Source organism: Tursiops truncatus, chromosome 9 (genome assembly GCF_011762595.2).
Source record: "Tursiops truncatus isolate mTurTru1 chromosome 9, mTurTru1.mat.Y, whole genome shotgun sequence".
Taxonomy (NCBI): domain Eukaryota; kingdom Metazoa; phylum Chordata; class Mammalia; order Artiodactyla; family Delphinidae; genus Tursiops; species Tursiops truncatus.
The window spans coordinates 96,975,931-97,000,833 of NC_047042.1; the positions used below are offsets into that span (position 1 = coordinate 96,975,931).

General features: G+C 37.2%; 1 protein-coding gene across 1 annotated transcript in view; it reads left to right on the forward strand.

Annotated features, from left to right (window-relative positions):
• The window catches only part of CNTNAP2 (contactin associated protein 2), a 982,287-nt gene that overhangs the window by 86,530 nt on the left and 870,854 nt on the right, over nt 1-24,903 (forward strand). Inside the window, exon 4 of the mRNA XM_073809473.1 lies at nt 16,601-16,772. Coding sequence (XP_073665574.1) covers nt 16,601-16,772 — 172 coding nt within the window. The remainder of the gene's footprint in view (nt 1-16,600; nt 16,773-24,903) is intronic.

The following is a 24,903-nucleotide window of genomic DNA, read 5'->3' on the forward strand; positions in this document are numbered from 1 at the left end:
ACTGCAGGAGCTATGGCCCAATCCCTGGCGGTTCGCTTGAGGATTCCTCCCATTTCCTTGGGCATCAGGGTCCCCACCAGCGTCTGGCAGGCACCCTAGTTGTGGGGAGACACGAACTCTGCGTCTTCCCACACCGCCATCTTGACTCCACCCCTGGTCCTGCTTTTTCTTTTTTCCTTTTATTCCTTCGTTTTTTCCTTCCTTTGGCTCCATCAAATAATTTTTAAAAAATATATGTCCCCCACTAGTAAATTTCCGATTTTAGGGATTATCTCTATAAGTTTTAAATGAATATTTATAAAAGTCAAAAGTAACTTAACATCTTGATCTTTGTCCTGAACTATGAAAGAAACTTGGTGTTTCTTGGGCTGCCATAACAGGATACCACAGACTGGGTGGCTTAAGCAACAGAAATTTATTTTCTCATAGTTCTGGAGGCTGGAAGTCGAAGATCAACATGCCAAGGTTGGTTTCTAGTGAGGACTCTCTTCAGAACTTGTAGATGGCTGACTTATCACCACACCTTCACATGACCTTTCCTTTGGGCACATAGGGAGAGAGAGCGGTCTCTGGGTCTCTCCCTCTTCTTATAAGGACACCAGTCCTATGGGATTGGGGCCTGCCCTCATGACCTCATTTAACCTTAAGTACCACCTAAAGGCCCCATCTCCAAACAGTCACATTCAAGGTTGGGGCTTTAACATATGAATTTTGAGGGGGATAAAATACAGTCCACGACACTTGGCGTAACATAACTGTGCTCATCCTCTACCATCCTGTATCCTACTTTTGTCCTGCAATTTTGTTCTACCTCTTTTTTAACTTCAATATTATCATTTTTATAAATTTATTTTTATGTAGTCACTGTATTTTTAGGTTTTACCATGTTTGCCAGTTTTTTCTCTTACTGTGCCTTCCTGTGTTTCTCCTCTTTCTGGACTTATTTCCTTTCCATTTGACACACATTCTCTACTTTTAATGGTTTCTAATCAGGGTCTGTTGGTAACCTGCTTCAATTTTCGTTTTTCTGAAAATATCTTAATTTCACCTTCTTTCTTTTGATAGTTTAGCTTGATGTACAATTCTAGATTGGAATTTTATTTTCTTTCAGCACTTTCAATGTATTATTCTATTGCATTCTACCTTTTGTTTCCCCTTGTTAAGAAGTTTCCCGTCTGCTTTAATATTGTTTCTTAGGAGTAATCTCTCTTCTCTCTTGCTTATTTTTATGCTCCTTGGCGACTTGCTCTTACACCATTGTGTGTAAGATTGATTTTTTAAAAAAATCTTGTTTGGAAATTATTGTCCTCCCTGAATCTAAATTTTTAGTCAGTTCTGGAAAACTCTTAGACATTCTATCTTTGAATTCCTTCTCCATAATTCTCTTTTTTCTCTCCTTCTGAAATGTTAATTAAATATATGTTAGACCTCATTTCATCCTCCGCATGTTAATATTTGTATTTAATATTTTTAATCACTTTTTCTCCTAGACTACTAGATGTCCAATCTATCTTTCAATTCACAAATACATTCTATAGCTTTGTCTCATCTGCTTAACACAACTAATGAGTTTCTAATTTCAATAATATATTTTTTTTCTTAGAGAATCTATTTGGTTATTTATCAAATCTGACTGGTTCTTTTTAATATTAGCTCATTCCTTTCTTATATATTTTGTTCCACCTTTTATTTCTTTAAATAATTTTTGAATGTTTTACCATATTCTCAATCTTAAAATTTACCTGAAATCTATAGGAGCCAAATTTTTATGTGTGATGTTTCTGCTGAATCTTGTTCATTATGCTTGTTTTCTTATGTTTTGCATCTTTAAATTATGAGTTTAAATTTCTCTGGCTTTTATCTTCAGGAATCTTGTAATTCCAGAGTCAATCCAGAGAGGATTTATGCCTCCTTCAAAAGACAGCAATTTAGAACTACTTTCTGTATTTTAATTTCTTGGCTTGGGGGTTATACCTTACTAGCCAGAGTAAATTTGAAAGCCATAATTTTGTTGAGCAAGCCTGTGGCTTATGAATTCTCAGAAAGTAACTTCTTTTTCATTTTTTTTCTATAGGCCAGTGAAACAGAGACAAGTTTCCTTGTCACCTCTCTTTGCTGACTAGTGAATTTTTCTCCAGTATCTGCTTCAACTGCAATTTTAGCATTTTTAGGCTTTATGTGCTAGTGTGGGGGCGTGGACAAGGAGGGGTGTTCCTATTCCTTGCACAAGTCCAACACTTGATTTCTAATTCTGCTTGGCCTTTAAAATCCAAACTTCTGCATTACAAAGATTAGCAAATACCCTCTGAATACTAACAGCCCAGTATCATCAGGTACCCTGTAGTTTAGAGTTTTCCCTTTCTTTCTTTCTTTCTTTTTTTTTTTTTTTTTTTTTGCAGTACATAGGCCTCTCACTGTTGTGGCCTCTCCCGTTGTGGAGCGCAGGCTCAGCGGCCATGGCTCACAGGCCTAGCTGCTGTGCGGCATGTGGGATCCTCCCGGACCAGGGCATGAACCCGTGTCCTTTGCATCGGCAGGCGGACTCTCAACCACTGCGCCACCAGGGAAGCCCTCTTTCTTTCTTTCTTTCTCTCACCCCCCCTGAAAGTTTCTCCTACCTTATTGGATACATAGAGATATAATTTAAAGGATGTGTGTTACATTTTATCTAGCATTTCTATGTGTTTTGAACTGAAAAAGTAAGTTTCAGGCTCCTCACTTTGCTGTATCATAGGAAATGGAATTATCTAGAGATTTATTTATTTGTATCTCTTTCCTGAATACTCTACAGTATGTTATTCTTGAACGTTAAATGTTGTTAAATAAATTCTCATAGAAGAGAAGTTGTGTTATGTTAAAAAATTGAGATGTGGTAGAAGTTTTACAAATGTATTTATATGCAACAAGTCTTTTTTTAGTAACTCAGAATAGACAGTGTCGGCATTTTGGGGAAAATTATTATTATTATTATTTTTTTTTTGCGGTACACGTACCTCTCACTGTTGTGGCATCTCCCGTTGTGGAGCACAGGCTCCGGATGCGCAGGCTCAGTGGTCACGGCTCACGGGCCCAACCGCTCCGCTGCATGTGGGATCTTCCCAGACCGGGGCACGAACTCATGCCCCCTGCATTGGCAGGCAGACTCTCAGCCACTGCACCACCAGGGAAGCCCGAAAATTATTATTTTTGGAGAGTATTGAGTTAGTGAAATTTGAAGCATTCTAAAAAGTATTGGGTTGGCCAAAAATTGCCTTTGGTTTGTAAGTTAAAAATAAAAGACTTATTTTCACCAAGAACTTTATTGAGCAACATATTCACCCTTTTGTTCCACTACCTTCTGCCATTTTTCAGGTAATTTCATAATTCCATCTTCCCAAAACTTTTTATCTTTTTGAGCAAAGAACTGTTCCAGGTGCCTTTTACAGTCTTCCAGGGAATTGAAACTTTTTCCATTAAGAGAATTTTGTAAAGACCTAAATAAATGGAAACCCGAAGGTGTAATGTCTGGTGAATATGGTGGATGAATCAGCACTTTCCAGCCCAGCTGTAGCAGTTTTGCCTTGTCATCAAAGAAACATGCGGTCTTGTGTTATCCTGATAGAAGATTATGCATTTTCTCTTGACTAATTCTGGATGCTTTTCATCGAGTGCTGCTTTCAGTTGGTCTACTTGGGAGCAGTACGTGTTGGAATTAATCGTTTCATTTTCTGGAAGGAGCTCATAATAGTGGACTCCCTTCCAATCCCAACATATACATAACATCACCTTCTTTGGATGAAGATCGGCTTTTGGTGTGGTGGTGGTGGTTCATTTCACTTGCCCCACGATCTCTTCTGTTCCACGTTATTGTACAGTATCCGCTTTTCATCGCCCGTCACAATTTGTTTTAAAAACGGAAAGTTTTCATTATGTTCCAGTAGAGAATTGCCTGTGGAAATATGGTCAAGAAGGTTTTTTTCACTTAACTTATGTGGAGCCCAAACATCAAAGTGATTCACATAACCAAGCTGGTGCAAATGATTTTCAGAGCTTGATTTGGATATTTTGAGTATGTCAGCTGTCTCCCATGTGGTATAACATTGATAGTTCTCAGTTAATGTCTCGATTTGATTACTATCAGCTTCATCTGGTTTACCCAAATGTGGAGCACCGTCCAGTGAGGAATCTCCAGCACGAAACTTTGCAAACCACTTTTGACACGTGCGATCAGTCACAGCACCTTCTGCATACACTGCACAAAACTTTCTGTGCATTTTGGTTGTGCTTTTACTTTTCTTAAAATAAAGCATAATGTACTGAAAATCTTGCCTTTTTTCTTCCATCTTCAATATTAAAATGACTATGCAAAAATTCACCAATTTTGATGTCTTTTTTTAAATGCACGCTGATATGATAGCTGTCACATACAGTCTAACAAAATTGTTTTGAATGAAGTTAAAACTAAGTGCTACAAGAGCCAACTTACGGAAAAAAATAAACATTTTGGCCAACCCAATATTTTACCTTCAAATTCTAACATCAGACTTCATTGATGAACATGGAAACATTATCACAACTGAAGAAAAGCACCATCATTGTACAGAGTGCAGAACATTGAAGTCTCAAAAGATCACATCAAGGGTAATAACATCATCATCAACAACAATAATTGTAACACCAAGTAGAAGGGAAGGAGGAGGAAAAAGGATAGGTCATGGACTCCTATTTCGGGCCAAGCACCTTCTAAGCACCAGAGCCAACACAGGTTGAAAATTTCTTGCCTATCCAGTTTTAAAGCAACACAATTTGGCTTTGTATTGATTTGAAGTTAATTTCCAGAATATCAAATATAGTCATATTTAGAAGCATTCCAAAACCAGGTAGAAATTGCCTTGATTTCCTAGTATTTTGGATTATAGATATTATTGTAATGCAGATAATTGTGATTCTAGTTTACATGCACATTTTCCTTTTTCACATGTAAAAATACTAATAAAGGCAGAGTCCTCCCCCCTCAAAATATTAAAAATACATAGGCTTTTAAAATGGGACTATTTACAGGAGTGATGAGAAACTAATTTCTAATTTTCTTTACAGTATAAAACAAATCTCTCAAATATCAAAATACTTTTAAAACGTGAGAAATTACCATGTTATTTAATCAAAGCCATGCATTTAACAGGCTCCTAATGATAATAATTACCATTATTGAGCACCTACTGAGTGCCAGTCACTGTGCTAGGTGCTTTTCTTATAGTATTTTATTTAATGTTTACAAAAACCACATGAATTGGGTATTATTAATCCTGTTCTTCAACTGAAGACACTGAAGTTAAGACCAGACAGGGGGAGGTAGGGAAAAGGGGAAGATGTTGGTCAAAGGATGCAAATACACAGTTATGTAGGATTGTAAGTCTAGAGAGAGATCTAATGTACAGTATGGTGTTAATCATATTATAATTAATTATATTGTATAGTGGAAATTTGCTAAGAGAACAGATTTCAGGTCCTATCACCACACAACAAAAATTGGTAACTCTCTGAGGAGATGGATGTGTTAATTAGCTTGACAGTAATAATCACTTCACTATTTAGATATATATTAAAACATAATGTTGTACACCCTAAATATATACAATTTAATTTAAAAAATACATTAAACAAAAGCCAAGTGACCTAGTCAAGGCATAACTATGTAACTAATATATGCAGGACTGGGATTCCAGCCAGTTCTGCTGTTCTGCAGCCCATACTCCTGACCACTAAGATTGTATTTTACAAAATATTGTATTATTCCACAGTAATCAACGAACAGCTTATACAGAAGGATCAAGAAGACAATATTATTTTATTTTGTGAATGTATGAATGTACTTGTCTGTTTTATGTGTTACATACACTAAAGGGAATGGTCATAAAGAATCAAAGTTATCAAATGTAAAAGTCTTTTATTTTGCATTTTGCACTCTCTCTATACGAATACACAACTAAGTTTTCCGAAATTCACTTAACATTTAAAAAAAGACATAAAAGAGTTAAATTATTCCGTTTGGTAATTCTGCTCTTCTTTTTATGGTGGCCCTGGGGCAACAATGGCTTTTAAAATCATATTGTACAATTTGATCTGCAAATTGCTAACTATCCCAATTTTTCAAGATATGTAGTCTGCTTCTCTGATTTCCTTTTATTTTTCTATGTTCTTGTAATTTTCTTCATGATTATTAAAAGACACTCATAGAAATATGTCCAGTATCTTCTAAATTTAAGCTAATTTTGGTATAAATACACTTTACTTATCTTATGAGTATTGTATGAGGATAGGAGGGGAGATTCACAAATACTTTTATTTGAAAATTTTTGATCTTGCTAAGGCAATAAAGTTTTGATAAACAGTGTTTTTTAAACAGTATATTGATACTAATGTTTATATATTTTTAAGTATTCTAAAATATACATATTTTACACTGTAAAGCAATTATACTCCAATAAAGAAATTTAAAAAAATATATATATACATATTTTAAATTAATCTAGCTTCCTAAGTGGTCCAATAAATTATATTAAATTAATTTTAATTAAATAAAGTTAAACTGATAAATACTATTTTTAAAAAGAAATAAAATTTTGTTTTCATAATGTAAGAACCCATGTTTTGTATATCACTATAAATATATTTTGCATTTGGAAAACTAGAACATTAGAGGGAAAGAAAAACCTTGGAAATTGAAAAAAAATCCTATTAATTCATTTTATCAAATAAATAAAAGACTCCTTGATCACGTTGTAACATGATCAGATTAATATTTTTAATACGGATCACTTAGGCTTCATGCTGGAGATGGATTGGAAGTGGGTGGTGGAGAAGGTGTGATAGTCTGATCTCAGATGGTCATGAAGAGACTGAGGATTATTTAAAAGATGGAACTGACACGATGTGATTGTGCATACAGGGAGTGAGGATGGAGGTGCCAGGGATTACTCTTGATTGTTTAATATGTGCAACATTTTAGATGAGGAAATTGAAGTTGACTTTTTGAGTGACTGCTGGTATAGGGACAATGACAAAATACCACCTGGAATCAAGAACAATATATCTTGAGTTTTGAACATGTGTTAAATATTAGAATGGGGAAGTCCAAGAACCTCTGGATACATTAGTCCTCAGCTCAGAAGAAAGACCTGTTATGGAGATATCACTGGAAACATACTCATATAGTTGGTAGTTCAAGCAATGGGTTTGGGTAATGCTATTATTGTGGAGAGACTGCCAAGAAAACCGACATGGCCCAGGACAAACTTTGATGAACTCCTACATTTATACACCAGGTAGGAGGCAAGCAATCGGTAAATGAAATTGAAAAGATATTGCTAGAAAAGTATAAAGAAAACCTGGGACAATATAATATTCTCTTAGCCAAAGAAAGAGATAAAATATTCAAGGAGTGAGAATGGTCTTCTCAAACTCTTCCATTACTTGCATTTTACTTACTCATTTGGTCAGGCAGTAACATTTTTAGTACAATTATGTTCAGAGACCTGTCTTCCTAATGAGATTTTAACATTCTTAAGGATAAAAATAACATAGTTTTGGATCTCTGATAAATACAGAGACAATTGAAATAATATAAACCATTTGAAATAATAGAAATGGTGATGATGTTGATTTCTGGATCTCTTTGGTGTATACTCTGGGCATTTTCTAGGCACTTACTTTGTAGTTATATTCTTACTAATTCTTTACAACAACCTCCTGTGCTTATACATTTCATCAGTTTTATAAAATATTGTTTTATAAACTATTGTAAGTTTTCCTATTTTATACATAACGAAATAAGAAACAGAGCATTTAATTTCCCCAGGGGGGAAAAATTGATAGAGACAAAATTCTTAATATTATATCTACTACTCATTTATTATAAATAAACAGTAGATAAACATAAATGTAATAAACATAAATGACATCCTAAATTTGAAAAAGCCAACAGATTATATTAAATAATTTACAAAATTAAAATTAACTCATAAAAATCACCTCCAAAGATGTTAGTTAGCCTTTCATTAGTAGACCACTGTTTGATAATGGAATGTTAGGAGCACTGTGCTTTCTGCTCCCACATGTGTGCTTTTTAAACAATGCAATTTGTTATCCACACCCACTTTTCCAGTTTCCCATTGATCTAAATGGTAAACCCAAGTCAAGCCCTAAGTCTTCATGTAATTTGGATTCTGTGATCTTTGATATTGTTAATCATTCCTTCACTTCCTTAATATCACTCCTTGGTTTTTCTTCTACCTCTTTCTCAGTTTTATTCACTAGTTTATTTTCCTGCTTCTACCACTGATATGTAAATTATTTCTAGAGTTCCAGCCTTGAAGTTCTTTGCTTAGTGCACTATACAATTTCTTTATACGATCTCCTCCACCTCCATAGCATAGTGACTGAAAAACTTCCTCAAATTCTGATCCCTCTCCTGATGTCCAGATATTAATATTAATCTATGGATTGAATATTTTACCTTAGATATCCCAGTGGTACTCCAGACTTGAAAAGGCTAGCTTTGAACTCATCAGAACCACCCACCATCCTTTCTCCTCTCCTCTCCTTTCATTCCACTCCTTAAAGACCTGATGCTTTTCCTGCATCTTCTTTTTCATAGAGGCAAAAGCATCCATGTAGTTGCTCACCCAGAAATCTGAGTCATTCTAATTGTCTCTCTCTCACTGTACAGTACTCATATCCAGTAGATCAGCCAGTTCTGTCATATCTTCCTATGAAATATTTTTCATCCATTCCCTCTACATCAGCTTTATTGACATAGTTTAGATAAGAATTTGTAATTTATCCAATGACTCTTTTGTAAAACAATCCTTATCTCCTGTTTTCCTTCTACCAGCTTATTCCTATCTCCACCAGAGAGAAAATAACATAATACAAATTAAGTTATTTCCTTGCTCAAAATTCTTCAGTGGCTTTTTGTTCATTCAGTAGACAATGTTTGAGCCCCTACTATGTAAGAGATCTAGGAGTCAAAGTCTCATGGAGGGTACATTCCAGTAAAAGAAAAAACAGTAAACAAAAATATATAATGTGGTGATAAGAGTTATGAAAAATAAATCAGATAAGGGGGATAGAGCATCAAGGGGGTGGGGGAATGTTATTTAACTGGTGATCAGAGAAGGCCTCTCTGATAAGGTAACTGAAACAGAGTCCTGAAGGAAGTGAAGATGCAAGGTTAGATATCACCTCATTCCAGGATAAAAATGCAAACATATTCACCCACTTGATCATTCACCTAACAAATACAGAGGGGTCAATAAAGCCCGAAAAATGGAGATTATATTATGTTATAAAGGAGAGCTTCAATCTGTTGAAAAATAATTTATTTCCAAACTTTATAATAGACACTTTGTATCTTGAACATCTCCCTTATATCCTATGGATTGTTTTAATGTAAATAGATTGGTAAATTTTATGCTATGTGTGTTTTTCTCAACAAATATGTTTTTTTAATTCATAGAGAAATAAGACAATACAGTTGCTGTCATGAAACTATTATACTAAAGGGGAGAAAAACACATTCAGAAACACACACACGTGTAAGTAAATAAACCAATCCAGATAATTATAAATTGTGACAAATTCTATGACAAGAAATAAGTAGCTGAGGAACTGGAATGAGAAAATGGATAGAATAATTTTAAGTAGAGTGGTCTTGGAAGGCCCCCTCTCAGAAGGTGATATTCGAGCTGACCTGAATCGTAAGTCAGCCATGAAAACTGCAAATGGGAAGAAAATTCCAGGCAGAAAGGTCTTGGTTTTCCTAGAGCACAGGCAAGAGAATGGGGGTGGCTGAAGCATAGTGAGCAAGAATAGGCACTTTTTTTTAACTGAAGTATAGTTGTGTCAGTTTCAGTTGTACATCAAAGTGATTCAGATTTTTTTGAGAGGGGTAGGAATAGACATCTTAAAGCATTTAATTTGGGAGCTAGTAGTCACCCCAAAATACAACAGAACCATTTTTTTTTTTTTTTTTGTGGTACATGGGCCTCTCACTGCTGTGGACTCTCACTGTTGTGGCCTCTCCCGTTGCGGAGCACAGGCTCCGGATGCGCAGGCTCAGCGGCCATGGCTCATGAGCCCAGCCGCTCCACGGCATGTGGGATCTTCCCGGACTGGGGCACGAACCCGTGTCCCCTGCATCGGCAGGGGGACTCTTTAACCACTGCGCCACCAGGGAAGCCGAGGAGTCCGTTTTTTTGGTTCTGTTTTGCTTTTTTGTAAATTTATTTTATTTTTATTCATTTCTGGCTGCATTGGGTCTCCATTGAGGTGTGCGGGCTTCTCATTGCGGTGGCTTCTCGCGTTGCGGAGCACGGACTCTAGGTGTGCAGGCTTCAGTAGTTGTGGCACACGGGCTCAGTAGTTGTGGCACACGGGCTCAGTAGTTGTGACACAGGGGCTCAGTAGTTGTGGCTCGCGGGCTTAGTTGCTCCGCGGCATGTGGGATCTTCCTGGACCAGGGCACGAACCGTGTCCCCTGCATCGGCAGGTGGACTCTCAACCACTGCACCACCAGGGAAGCCCATAAGAGAACCATTTTTAAATGTGACAAATCTATTTGAAGCATAAAGTATATACTGAGGGAAAATAATCTTTTGTAGAATTTTCTTATACTTATTTAATGGTTTAACTAATATTGTTTTAATTTTTAAATCTTGGAAGGGAATTTGAGTGTTTGCATGTGTCCTAATATTTTTAGGGTTTAGGAACTCCCTAGATCTAAAAATCTGGCTAAGAGGGATATGAATTGAAATTGGAATGTGGGCAGGATTCAGAATATTCAGTCTTTTAAGGCCACAAAAGTCACCCTGGCCTGGTAACATAGAACATAAAATGAGGATCAAGTGTTAAATCCCACCGGGAGGTCTAGCTAAAGGGTAAAAGATGTCCTTTGGTTACCTGAAAATGACCACTGAAATTAGGAAGAGCAATTTAATTGACAATTCATGGGTACTGAAAGCAGATTAAAGTGGAATAGAGTGGGACATGGGGAAATGGAGACAGGAAAATTTCCTTTTATTGGGAAATAATTTAATCCAAAATAAGGTTCTCGAATGGCATGTTTAGCGTCAAGCACCATCTCATGTCAAATGGATCATAATCTTTTTAAAATTAGTTTTTATTCTCAAACAATTTAAAATGTGAAAAAAAAGTTTTCAAGAACAGTTCAAAAGCCACCGGTATAACTTTCACTCAGAGAACTCATTCAAGTTTTGTCACTTGTCCAGTAACGTCCTTTACAGTAAAAGACCCAGTCTGGGATCACATGTTACACCCTGTTTTCCTGCCTCTCCAGTCTCTGCTGATTGAGATCAGAGTCTCAGCTGTTTGTTGGCTTTCACAACCTTATCATTCCTGAAGATCCTCTCAGGTTGAGTCTGTCTGATGTTCTCTCATGGTTGGACCTAGGATATGTGTCTTGGGCAGGAGTACCACCGGGAGTCATTGCATTCTTCTCATTGCAACCTATCAGGTGTCCCAGTGTCAGTGGGTCCTGTTACTGGTGGTGATAACTTTGATCATTTGATTACAAAGATGTCTGCCAGGCTTCTTTGCTGTAAAATGACTACTTTCCCCTTTGAAATTAGTGAATATATTCATAGGGAGACACTTTGAGACTGTTCATCATCCAAATTTCACCCACTCACTCGAGCATCAGTTAATATTTCTTGCCTGGATTAATTACTACTATGATGGTTGCCAGATTGTACCTTTCTAATTCCAACATGCTTTTTACATTTGTTAGTTATCACAGGAAGATATTTCTATTCTCCTGTTTATTCATTTTTATGCAGGTGGACTCATGGATTCCTGTTATTCGATGAAATATATCTATAAATTATTTCCTTTTGCTCTTATTTCCCTCCTCCCTCCCTCCCTCCCTCCCTTCCTTCCTTCCTTTCTTTTGATACTCAAAGTATCTTTCTGATGCTCAAATTATTTATTTTGTTTTAAAATTGTCCAGATAGGAGCAGTAGGAGCCCTCTTAAGACTGGCCCCTATGTCATTCTGACATGGCACCATCATTCCTTGAGCACTTATTTACTTTCCTGGGCAGCAAAATGTTCCAGGCTCATATTGTGCTTTCTGTGACCCAGCTCTAGGATCAGCCTTTCTCCAAAGAGTCCTGTTTTTATTCAGTAGAGAAACTAAGATCTGAACTGTAAAGGGACTCATTTCTTCTGGGTATAATCCTTCTCTGGACCATCTTCAGTGGGTGGTAGAAACCACCTGTATATTGAGTATATACACAATTCCATCAAGATTTATTTCTATATGTATATACTGAAAACCACAAGTGCACACTTATAGATTAAATTCCAATCCAAACCCATAGGATCCATTCAAGATCTCCCTCTTTTCATTTGCACCCTCCTTTCCTGACAACGTGAACCTGGCTCGCACTATCGTCAATCTATCTATTTATTTGCTCAATCAACCTGTATTGTAGTCAGTCTCCGAGCCGTGCCAGATGGGCATGTGCTTGGCTGTCCTTACTGCAGGCACCAAGCACCACTGGGCTCACTCCTGGCTCACTCTAACACACTGCTTGCTTGGGCCCAACCCCACCAGGGTGAATTCTTTAGGAAGATTTGGTAAACAGATATTAGTAGACGCTTTGCACAATATTCCAAGGTTATTTTAAAAGGAAAAGCCTAAATGGTGTTTAGCATCTTTACAGCATTCTACCAGCCTTTCTAACCTCCTAAACTTCCCAACTTTAAAATAAGTATAGAGACATCTTGTATGCATGTAGTTTTAGACATGTAAAATATGCAGCCCTGTTGCCTGTTGTTTGCTTTTCTTGTCCCATCAAGTTACCATATAATTTACAACAACTTAGATTGGCATTTTAATGTCAAAACAAATACCAGCATGCTTTTCACTAACGTATATCTGAGTTAAAATTTTAAAACCTTGAAAACGCATGTGTTTCTTTTGTCAACAAGAATAACTAAATGCTGAAAGGACTTCAAATCAGGATAAAGTTTTTATATGCCAAGTCTTGAAATGGAAATCTCAAACATGCCAGTAAGGTAACATAATTATAATGACCCAGTTCACTGATAGATGCAATTGAGAATGACACAATTACAGTTCACTGTGGGTATTACAACATATCGTCAGATCACCAGTAACTACAACCCATGTATAGACATTGTATTTTTTATTTCAAATTCATAGATATAATAAATTTAAAGGTCTAAGCCAAAACAAGTAAAAGTTTACTTTTTTCCTGTTTTTAATTTTTATAACTTGGCAAATTTTAGTTGAGTTTAACCCTCTATCCATTTTATATCTATTCATTTCTGACCCTCAAAATCCCAGCTGCAAATTTTTTTCTCCAGTCAGTCCTGCTGTTAATCTACTAAGTAGGTTAAATCCTAAGCTTTAGTCACTGAAAGTATCACAGACACTATTACACTAAGATTTTTTACTGAAATTATATTTGTACATACAGGGAACAATAACAGAAATAAATAATAATATGCTGTCCTCCATTTCAAGCATAGGAGGGTGTTAGAGCACCCGGAATTTCAGTACCAGAGACTCAACATCTTTAACCCATTGCTAACTATAAGGGAGTGGTCAACATTCTACTAGTACAGTTCTCTTAAAAATATGTAGGCTTCCTATGAATGCTGTTTAGCTTTACTTCATTAAACAAAAGCCATATCCACACTTTCATAAAGATAAGCTCTTTTTCACATTGGGCTTCCGCTGACATGCTGAGGGGAAAACGTCCATAAGATTATTAGAACCATTATTGTTTAACTCAGAGGCTCTGTGAGACATACCGGTAAGCTGGCTAGAAGTTAATTTGTCTGAATGAATGGTTCTTGGAGGCACCATCTAAGATATTTCTGAGGTCTTAATATGGATTTTATAGCCACACCTCATTATCATCTTTAGATCATGTTTTCCTGGTAGTAGAAATTTGCCATGAAGTGATTTCTTAATTTTTTTGCGTTCAACATCTGGAGAGACTGAAATTAAGAAAATATTTTATTTTCAAATCCATCAAGACCTAGCTTCCTTATATTTAGCAGTTTGTCTTTAGTTTTTCTCTCTTCTTTTTCCCTTTTACTATAAACAAAGAGAAGACGCCAGAGTACTCTGTGTGGAAATGTCCTTAGCTAGGTTATGCAGTTCATTAAGTACAGTGTTTTCCTTTCCACATTATCACAGTTTTGCTAAACTTTCCACTGCAACACAGCAATGATCCAGTTTTCTTCCATTTCCAGTAATATTGCTTCCTCACCTTCCTTTCAGTCATTACTGACAGCCTCTTCATGAGCCATGAGGCTCCATGGCTACATTATAATGGACATGTAGTAGTTTGTACTATAATTATCTTCTCCTAGAATGTATCCCGTGTAGAAAATGAAAGGAATTGACAATTTCAAACTCCAGAATTCATCAGGGCCAAACAACATTGTTATGAGTGACTGATGAAGTCTTGTTTTATGAACTTAACTATACCCATTTGATAGTGATCTGTGTGTTACGCAGCTGCCTTGCTTCTGAGAAGGTCTTGTTCTCACAATAGATGTCCCCATTTTGGAATTCTTCAAAGCAAGTGTGGATATTTAGAGACTCCCAAGTATTCAAAAAACAGAATCATGTGATTGTCATGTTAAGAATAGTCAGTAAAGTTATAGCTGGATGTTTTCTCTTTGCTAAGTTTAGACATTAAACTCCATTCAATTTTATCTTGATTAGGCAGAGTGAAAATCATATGTATGCATATAGCTAGTCTAAATAGACCACTTAGCTAAGATCAGCAATTTTCTGAGAGGATTAAGTCAATGCAAATGAAAAAAAAAAAAAAAAAGTGACTCAGAAAAGAGAAAAGAAAAAAAAAAAGCCATATGTTTGACATTGAAATAGAGCCTTATTTATTTTTAAGCCAAGAAGTTAAGTATAATCATATTTTTACATATTACTATGTTGATGGAAAATGATTGTATACACTTCTGTGATTAATCCTTAAAAAGGATTCAATTGATAATTATTAGATTTTAATTATTGTAACCCATTAATAAAGGGAGAAAGAGATTTCTATTGTTCTAAACTACTATTACTAGTCAAACAGAATAGGACATTTAAAAAAAAAATCACTTAATGGGGACTTCTCTGGTGGTCCAGTGGGTAGGACTCTGTACTCGGTGGTCCAGTGGGTAGGACTCCGCGCTCCCAATGCAGGGGGCCCGAGTTTGCTCCCTGGTGGGGAAACTAGATCCCGTATGCATGCTACAACTAAGAGTTCGCATGCCACAACTAAGAAGCCCACATGCCGCAAGTTGAGATCCTGCATGCCACAACTAAGACCCGGTGCAGCGAAAATAAATAAATAAATAAAATAAAATAAATAAATATTTTAAATAAAATAAAAAATCACTTAATGGTCATCTTTTGGACAATGTTTTTATTGAAAATTCCCTTTTATCCAATTAATGGCACATCCTGATACCAACCCATTTTGTATAAATTGTTTTTTTGCTATAGATATAATATTAGATTGAAAAGAATGTGTGAATAACTTACGATTTTTAAGCAGACAAATTACTACAGTTTAAATTTGCTCTGATAGGTGAAGTTCATTTGGGGGACTTTGTGGAGATATTTAATGTGATCAAGAAATGTTATTCCATATGGCCTGCAGATTTTCTATGCATAATATGAATTATGATTTTTTCTATTGAGAGGCATAAAGGAAGTTTATTTGTGGTGCTATTTTAAAGTTACTTTGCAATAAAATTTTTAAAATTATCTGATCTCAACCTTAGTATATGTATATCCTACTCTGTAATAGAACCAGTAGTTGCTAACCCTAATAGAAACTTTCTTTTTTTGTTTTGTTATTCATTCTTCTAAGCTTCTAGTTCCACTTCTTATCACTTATGCTACCTATACCATTTTAGGTACCTTATATGAGATGAATATTCAGAGCAATGTGGCTGACCCTTATGCCTAAATTTATCTCTTTATGTTTCTTTGGGTTTTATAAATTGGGAAATCATTTGTAATGCAAATGTCTCTTTGGATTGAATTAGATATTAATCTATAAAAGAAACCCACCTTAGTTGATAATAGTAAGTTTAGCTTCTTGACATCCGAATAACAGACCTCTGAGGAATTAAGAAAATAACAGTAAATATTAAAGACATAAAAGGAAGGAGCTTGGATAGTTGGGAAAGGTCTAAAATTTTACATCCTGATCTCTGAAGACAGGGTCACATGAAGAAGTATAGCCGTGAGCAGATGGACAGAGATGTGGCAGAGTGAAAAAGAAGGTGTCAAAAGAGAAAATATGAAGGATGCTTCATAGACATAGACCAGAGACAAACATTTGCCTAGGTTCAACCCTTAACAGCTTCCCCTGAAATAATACTGTTTTCTCAAAAGACTTCATTCTTCCACACTGAGTACAACAGCAAGGATCAGTGAAACACAGTAGTTGGATACGATGGCTGTGGTCAGGGAAAACACCCAGAGGAATTTTAGTGAAGCATGCTGGACACAGAATTCAACATTCCCATTTTTTTCTCTCTCACAGGTTATCGGAACCAGATGAATAACTCAAGTCACTCTGTCCTTCAGCCTTCATTCCAAGGATGCATGCAGCTCATTCAAGTGGATGATCAACTTGTAAATTTATACGAAGTGGCACAAAGGAGGCCAGGAAGTTTTGCGAATGTCAGCATTGATATGTGTGCCATCATAGACAGGTAAACGGCCTTTCATCCTTCCTCGAATTGTTCAGATTTTCAGAATTCATGTTTTTGTTGTAGGACAAGTGAAACACCCGAACACACAACCCTGTAAGGGGTAAGGAGACAGGAGCCACTTGCCGTGCCTGTGGCTTTTGTTTGTGATGTTAGCAGTGATGTTTATATCAGGACATGGTTATATATGACAGAACAATATGTGATGTCACATTAACCCATTCAGCCTCCCTTGGTGAATGTGAGCATTATGCATGTAGTTTTGCAAGCAACAGCTGGAAAAGGAACTTAGTTTATTTTTAGTTTTGCTTCTGATGCCCACAGCAGAAATGTCCCTCTTCTTCTTGTCTTGGTCATTACTCATCCTCAGTATATGGTTCCCTCTAAAGGCCCCTCCTGAAGGAAAAGAAACATTAAAATGTGTTGGCAGGCAGTATGGGGATTTACTGAAGTAGAATATTTAATGTAGTTGAGTCTGCTTACAAAACAGACATACTGAAATATTATTACAAGATCTCATCTTTGTCAGTTTTTGCAAATCTGGGGAGAAACTTTTTGTAAAAACTTAGTTGACCTCTCACATGGTGGAAAGATACAACCTTTATATGAAATATTATGACAGCATTACATATACTACCTTAACATACTTCTAAAAAGTGCCTTTCGTTCCAACATGAAAAAATTTCATTTTGAGATGTTTTGCCCACAAACAAACTACATCTAATTTTGAGTTGAATTTAACCCAGTGAATTTAGGTGATATTCTGTCCTATTTTCAGATCTTTTATGAGAGGGCTATGTTATTCTGAAAAGAGTTTTATTAATTTTATATTTTGAAGATAAAAGTTCTAGAAGTCTCAGCCAGCCCCCAGTAAAGTACAGACCTTAAGTCTCTAATAATCTTAGTTCATTTAAGAGGGGATCCTTGGGGAAGTCATCCAAAGACATATAATGAATCTTAAAAATATACAAAAATCATCCATTATGAAATAAGCTCGCTTCCATATAATCTTAATAAAGTAGTATTCACATGAACGGTAAATTACAGTTTATGATGTCTGTAGAATGTACCTTTTTAAAACTTTAATATGTTTATAATAAAACATAACATAGTGCTTATTTTTATTACATATATGCAGATATGGGTCCTGATAGTCTAAACAGTTTATATTTAAACAGAACAGCAAACAATTTTAATAAAAATATACTAATTTTTGAACCATCAATAATGTAATAGCTGTTATTTCTGCCTAAAGCAAGTGGTGGCAGTAATCACAAAAACTGAGAGATGAATGTTTTAAGATAATATATTCTGATATTAGATGTGTATTCATAAATTTTAATAATGGTTTTCCATACAGGAAGACTTTCCTTCTTAGTAATAGACAGTATATTGAGTCATTTTAGTACCTTGTTCATTTTCCATGTCAGTAACTTTAATGATACAATAATTTCTGTCAATAATACCCAAGTTAGTTCATCCAGCTTTCATAAACTGCTAGATTTTATGGTGATGTTGCTATTTCACTTCAAACAGCATGTTTCCTGGGCATTAAATTTAAATTGTTTGCTACCAGAGAAGTGCGGATGAGCTGTTGAGATTTTACTGTTTTACCCCCATGGCGAGATTAGGAGTTAAAATATCTCCAGAAGAAGATTTTGGTAAACGAACCAGGCACTCCTGGTAAGGAGAACAACACAAGAGACGATGTAGAATAGGGGTTGCAAATTTCAATTTTTGGCAGGTAGAGAAATATACAAAACAGTTTTTTGCCAAAATGGTGTCATGCAACTGTCTATGTTGCCAAGTATCCTGTAGCTGACAGAACAAGGAATATGTCTTTCTTATCCTCCAGGGTGATAACCCAGAAGAGTGACTACAGGGAAGTAGTCACCTCTGATGCACCACAAACTTCCTAAAGCCACTATTGAATACGTTTTCTGCTTGTCTTACTTTTTGAGGACAGTGACTTCTTTTTTTTGGTATAATTGACACATAACATAGTATTCGTTTCAGGTGTGCAATGTGATGATTTGATATTTACATATATTTTGAAATGATCACCAGGGCAATGATTTCTGCACGTTAATTACCAATGGTGAAATAGCAGATTCCTTTATTCACACAAAATGTGCCCAGTTCAGAATCTTAATCTGTGAAGTGCTGTGTTTTTGCATGTATGATACAGGGCTGTATTCACCTTATTCAAACCGTTGAGGGGCTCATTGATGAGCTCACCCTTAATCTGTGTCTTTGCATATGAGAGTACCCTGTCCTCACATAGCTGTGACCCATCAGATAATATTTTAATGATACATCCCTGGCTCTTCTCTGGTTTGATCTTTTCCCCCTCACTGACTGAAACTTTGCAACTGCCTGATCTCTACCATTTTATTTTCAGATTACCTAAATTCTCCCTAAGCAAGCCTACACTGTCTCCTTTATCCTTTCAAATTTCAGCTTGATTGATTTGAGAGCTATTTTTGAAAAAATTTAAAAAGCATAAATGAAAATATAGGGTAAAAAAATAGAAATCACAGGCATGATTTTTATAAAATGTTTAGAGATTATAGGAGCAGCTGCAATGATTTTATGAGTAGAACTTAGGGAGATAGTTTGGGCAGATGATTCTAAAGGAGTCTTGCTGTGTGTCATGCTGACATACCCTGTGAGTTGGACTTCTTTTTCTTTTCTGGGTGTGGGTTTACACGTGCCCTGTTTTGTTTGTTTGTTTGCTTTCTGAACACAGCGTTGAATCTAGGAAGAGCAAGCATGCCAAGCGATAGAATTATTTGTTCAGTAGTATTTTCTGAGTGCATCCATGGTGTCAGACACTGTTCTAGGCACTTAGGATAAATCACTGAACAACACGGACAAAGATCCTTGCACCTGCGAAGCTCACATTCTCGGGGAAGGGGAGGAAGCACAGACGTGATAAATAAATATTATAGTAAGTTAGAAGGAATAAGTGCTATAAAAAAAGAAAGAAAAAATGTTGAGCAAATCAAGGAGGACTGGCATTTCAACAGATGAGTGTTGAGTTGCTGTTTAAATAGGTTGGTCAGAGTTAGCCTCAATTATTAGTTCAAGACCTGAAAGAGTAATAGAATTCACCAATTTGGGGAAAGAGCATTACAGGCTGAGAGAATAGTCAATGCAACAAGGCTGCCTGGTATCATCTAGAGTTAACAAGGGGCCAGGGTGGCAAGTTTGGAAGGACGAGGAGCAGAGCCGCATAAGAGGAGGCCAGAGCAATCCTAGAGGCCAGGGCCTGGAGACCTGTAGGTAACTGTAAGGATCTGGCTTTTACTGTGAGAGAACTAGGGAGTCATTGCAGGTTTCTGAGTAGAGCAGTGGCATGCTTTAGCTTACATTTGTAAAGGATAACCCTGGCTGTGGGAGGACGAGAGGTAGAAGCTGGGAGCCTGTCATAGTAATCCAGGTGAGAGGTGCTGGTGGCCTAAGACTGGGGTGCTGTTAGCGCAAGAGGTAGTGTCATGTGGTCAATTCTGAATATACTGAGAAGGGTTGGTCAGTAGGATTTCTTAATGGATTGGTTTCGAGGCATGAGAGGAAGAGAAGCTATAAGGATAAACCGAAATGATTTGGTAACAGCAACTGGAAGGAAGGAGTTTACCATGTCCTCCAATGGGAAGGCTAGTGGTAGAGAAGATTAGTCATGGGGTGGAAGAAAAAAATCAGGAATTCACTGTTGGGCAGGAGTTGAAAGGTCTATTGGACATCTAAGTGGACATTTCAAGAAGGCAGTTGGATACATGTATCGTACAAGCACACATCTGCAGATTAAACAATGAGGTGTTGTGTCTGACAAAACGTCGTGCTTATCTATTGAGGACCTCTGGTTTCTTCAGCTGTATTTCATAAACAGCAGAAGAACCGGAAAGGGAGAGGGTGAGTAGTGGGCAGGAAGCCTCTTCCAATGTCAGGAGCCTGTAGCCTTTCCCTTCGAGTGAGACCCTGCTCTTAGGGAGGAGGACTTCATCAAATGCTCAGTTGCTAGAATATTCTCCGTAAACAGTAAGATATCTAGCAGATAATCTCCTTGTTTCTCCTTGCATGAGTACCATTTTTTATCTGCTCCTTTGCACCCTCACATTGTTGGTTCCCTGTGGCAAACATCTTCAGGCACCAGACTCAACTCCTGTCTTCGACCCACTTCTCCCTATCCTCTTTCTGGGTGTGAAAATCTGAGAGGCAAAAGCCTGCAAAAACACTCCTATAACTAAAGTTAGGTTTATTTACTTCCTCCTGCAAGTGGGAACCAAAAGAGAACCAAGGGTCTTCTCAGAGGGAGGTGGGGAGAGGAAGGGAGTGAGGAAAGTGTATTGGGGGTCTGAGTCAGTCCTGGGAGGGTCCTGGCAGGTACTGGTCATAATTTATAAACTAGGAGAGTTGCTGCAGTAGAGGGTAGAACTTGTGAATCCCTGCAGAGCTCTTGTTTGTTTGTCTGTGATTCTGATTCACGTCACATGGAATGGAGAAGCTGGTGTTAAAATATTTTGAGCTGAAGTAAGTGGTGTTCATGACTGGTTTGGCAATTTTTTTCCTGTTTTGTGAGTAACAGTAAAGTCCGTTTTGCTATCTGTGACTTACATCAATCCTAAGATCACCCTCGTAGATTAGCTGCCAGGGAGAGATTTTTTTTTTTCTTTGTCATCCGCAGTGATGATGTGACACAGTCCTGGCTAATGAGAGGTACGCAGAAGTCAGCTAAGGTGTTCTGAGAAAACTTTTATTTTTCTGATACAGAGGTCCCCTGTTACTCTCCACTGTTCTTGTTCAAATGCAGACACCATGCCTGGAGCTGTATGATCAAGAAAACCAGAGCTCCAGTGAACCACAGTCAGCAACCACCTTCACTCCTTTTTGTGTGAGGAAAAAAAGCAATCCTTGTTTATTTAAGTCACTGTGAGTCAACTATTATTTTTCTTGGAGTTGAAAGCATCTGTCCTTTTTTCATCTTCCATGTCTAAAATAAACCAATACCATCTTTTTACTAGAACACAGGACAACAAATTCCTAATTATGGAAATGGCTTTGAAACAAAAGATGATGAATTTATTTTAGGATATATTAAGTTGCATGCCAGTGATGTCCCCTAGAGATTGGAACCTGGGGACTAAATGGCTGTTCAGAGGCCAAAGCAAATTTATATCGTTAGTCAGCATCTCATAGAAAACCTGGTAAAAGTAGTTCATTAGAATTAGAATCTTCTATACCTTTTCTATAACCTCCCTTGTAAATATATTAAGAAACAAAACCAGTAAATGTTCTGGATAGCACAGAAAGCGGAAAAGGAAGAGTAGACATCCCAGCTTAAGTACAGCCCACAAAATTACCCCTTGAGAAACTGCGAAGGGACTGGATCCTATTTCTGAGTTAGTAATTAAGTCTTCATTTTATTTTTGGATGGAAATGCATAATCACAGACCCGGTTTTTGGTTTTTTAATTCAGTGCTTTCTTTTCAAGAACACCTACCCAGTTTGTTCTATATTTTTTTCCTTGAAAGGAAAGTATATGATTTTTTATAAGAGCACTTAAATGAGGGTTGGATAGATACAGTGTGAGGTGCTTCAAAACTAAGCTAACTCTGCTGGAAAGGTGAACAATGAATAAATAGATTAATAGTAACAATTCAGAAGGAGGTCATGACTTCTTATAAAAGCAAGTTTAAGATTTACAGTCCTGAGATGAAGAATACATGTAACATATTTTTTTCTAAAGTTGATCTTCATTTGTTCGTAAGCTCCCAGTTCCAGTCAATAGCAGCAAAAAATAAATATCGGAGCACATACCTTCGGGTACCCTAATAACTATATATATAAGTCAATATGGGATTCAAACTTAGTCAGAGGTCAAGCTCCCATTCGGCGCTGCTGTCCCATTTCAAGTGTCCTCCTTGACCCCTCCAGCATAGCCCTTGGGTCAGGCCCAGCTAACTATGTAACATCATCAGAGGATTGGGCGTTGCTCCACGTGCTCTACTCAGGTTCCTTCTGGGCTCCCCACTGCTCTGGCAGTTCTTCCTGCTGGCTGTGGCTCCTGCTGGGCTCACGTTTTGGGATTTGGGTAAGAAGGTAACCTGTCCCAGTTTGTCAAGGACTGTCTTGCTTTTAGAATTGAGAACCCTTCACCTGGAGAAACCTCACAGTTCTGGGTAAACCACGATGGTTGGTCACTCAAGGTCCATGTACCTCCTGGGCACTGACCTTCTCCTAAGTCCCTTTCCTGGTCTACCAGCCATCCAAGCACTTCTATAGACCCCCATAGGGACACACAGTGATTTTGAGATCTCTTGCAAACTGTGTACAAGCTGAGTGGGTGTGGGGAGTGGAGATAACTATCTTAGGCCCCCCTCTGACTCAGCATATCATGCTCTGTATCTACTCTGTACACCTCAGGCTGACATGGGGCCTCTTATAAATCAGATACCCAAAGGCGGAAAGCAAGGCACAAGCCACCACTGCCAGAGGATTTCGGAGTCTCTGTTGAGATTCATTCAGTCAATAAACACTTATTAAAGATCACTCAGTGAACATTTCTTCCTGGAGCTTTAATGCTGAGGTAGTTGAGGGGGAGGGTCATCGATCAGACCTTATGCTGTGCTAATACTATGTTCCTCTCTTTTGTTCTCAAAGACAGACCTCTTTCAGCCCCAGAGCCCCAGGGTTTTAGACCATCTTCCCAAAATTGAATCTGCATGTCTACTAACTTTTTGTTCCAGTCCAGTGTCCAGAGGTGAACTCTCCCAGCTCCCACTCCTTGTGAAACATGTCACTGATCCACTGAACAAGAAAAATAAATAAAATCAAAACTTTGACTTGAAATATCTAAAAATTATTTCCGCTATAGGGAAAGGAAGGCTTTTCTCACAAACATGGGTATTTCTGCAGTGACACTGTTTATGCCAGATTTCCTTTCTGTTCCACCTCGATGTTGCTGCCTGCAAATTGCCACCCTGTGGCTCTGGCACCTTTTCATAGATTTGCAGGCTGACGGTTCCTTCCATTCTTCTTTACAGATGTTCATGTGGTCACTTAGGCTGGTGTCAAACTGTGCTAGTGCTTCTTTTACACTGGGAAACATTTTGTCTTCTATCATTAGATTCTTGTTACAAAACTGTAGGTTTCCGGGAATATCTTACTTTCACGTCATGATAATTACGCAAAAGTGGTAAAGGAGGCAGAAAGTCCCTCAGATAAACTTCAGATTATTCAGAACTTCACGCCTGTTCAGTTCTGACTTCATTGTGGCTCTGATCCCATCAGACTTCAAAGGAGCAAGAACAGGTCAGCTGGAACTCGTTCCCTGAGAACTGGAGCTAGCAAGCAATTTTCCAGGCATGAAGCTAGCTTTCTTTTTGGGAAACACCCTTCAAAAACACCCTTAGGATAGAAGGTATTCAGGGTCCTAAAACCAGATCTCTAGCTCAAAATAAAGAACAAAAAAAGACTAGTTACATAATTCAGTTTTAATTTTCATATATGACAGTTCATATTGTGATTCTTTATTCTTGGTATGTTTACTTTGTCTCTTCACCTTATCTCGGTTGACTCCCCATCTGGGATTCCATCCATTTTATATTGCAAATGGCTGTGTTCTTTCCTTCTTTGAGCTTAATCAAATTATTTATTAGTAGATTTCTGGAAAGCCCTGTTTCCTCATGCTAGATCTGATTCATTTCTGGTTTTAGAAGCATGGATATCTGTATAAATTTTCTTGGCCTTCCAAGCTAAACCCAGACTCCCCTTTAGTCTTTAACTCCATTGCCAGAGCCATTGGGTTTCCTATAGAAGGATCCAGAGAGGAGTATCCTGTTGATACGTAAACATTTAAACCATAGTCATCTATCTTAGCAAAAGAAACATAAGCTCAATAACGTAAAAGTATCACACACCCAGGTGAACCCATGTTCAAGTCAGTTGCCTCTCTGAAGTGATTTCAAAGTGGTTTCATTTTTAAGTACAAGTACTAGAGTGACAAAATTATTATTTTTTTAACATTTTTATTGGAGTATATCTGCTTTACATTGTTGTGTTAGTTTCTGCTGTATAGCAAAGTGAATCAGCTATACATATACATATGTTCCCATATCCCCTCCCTCTTGCTTCT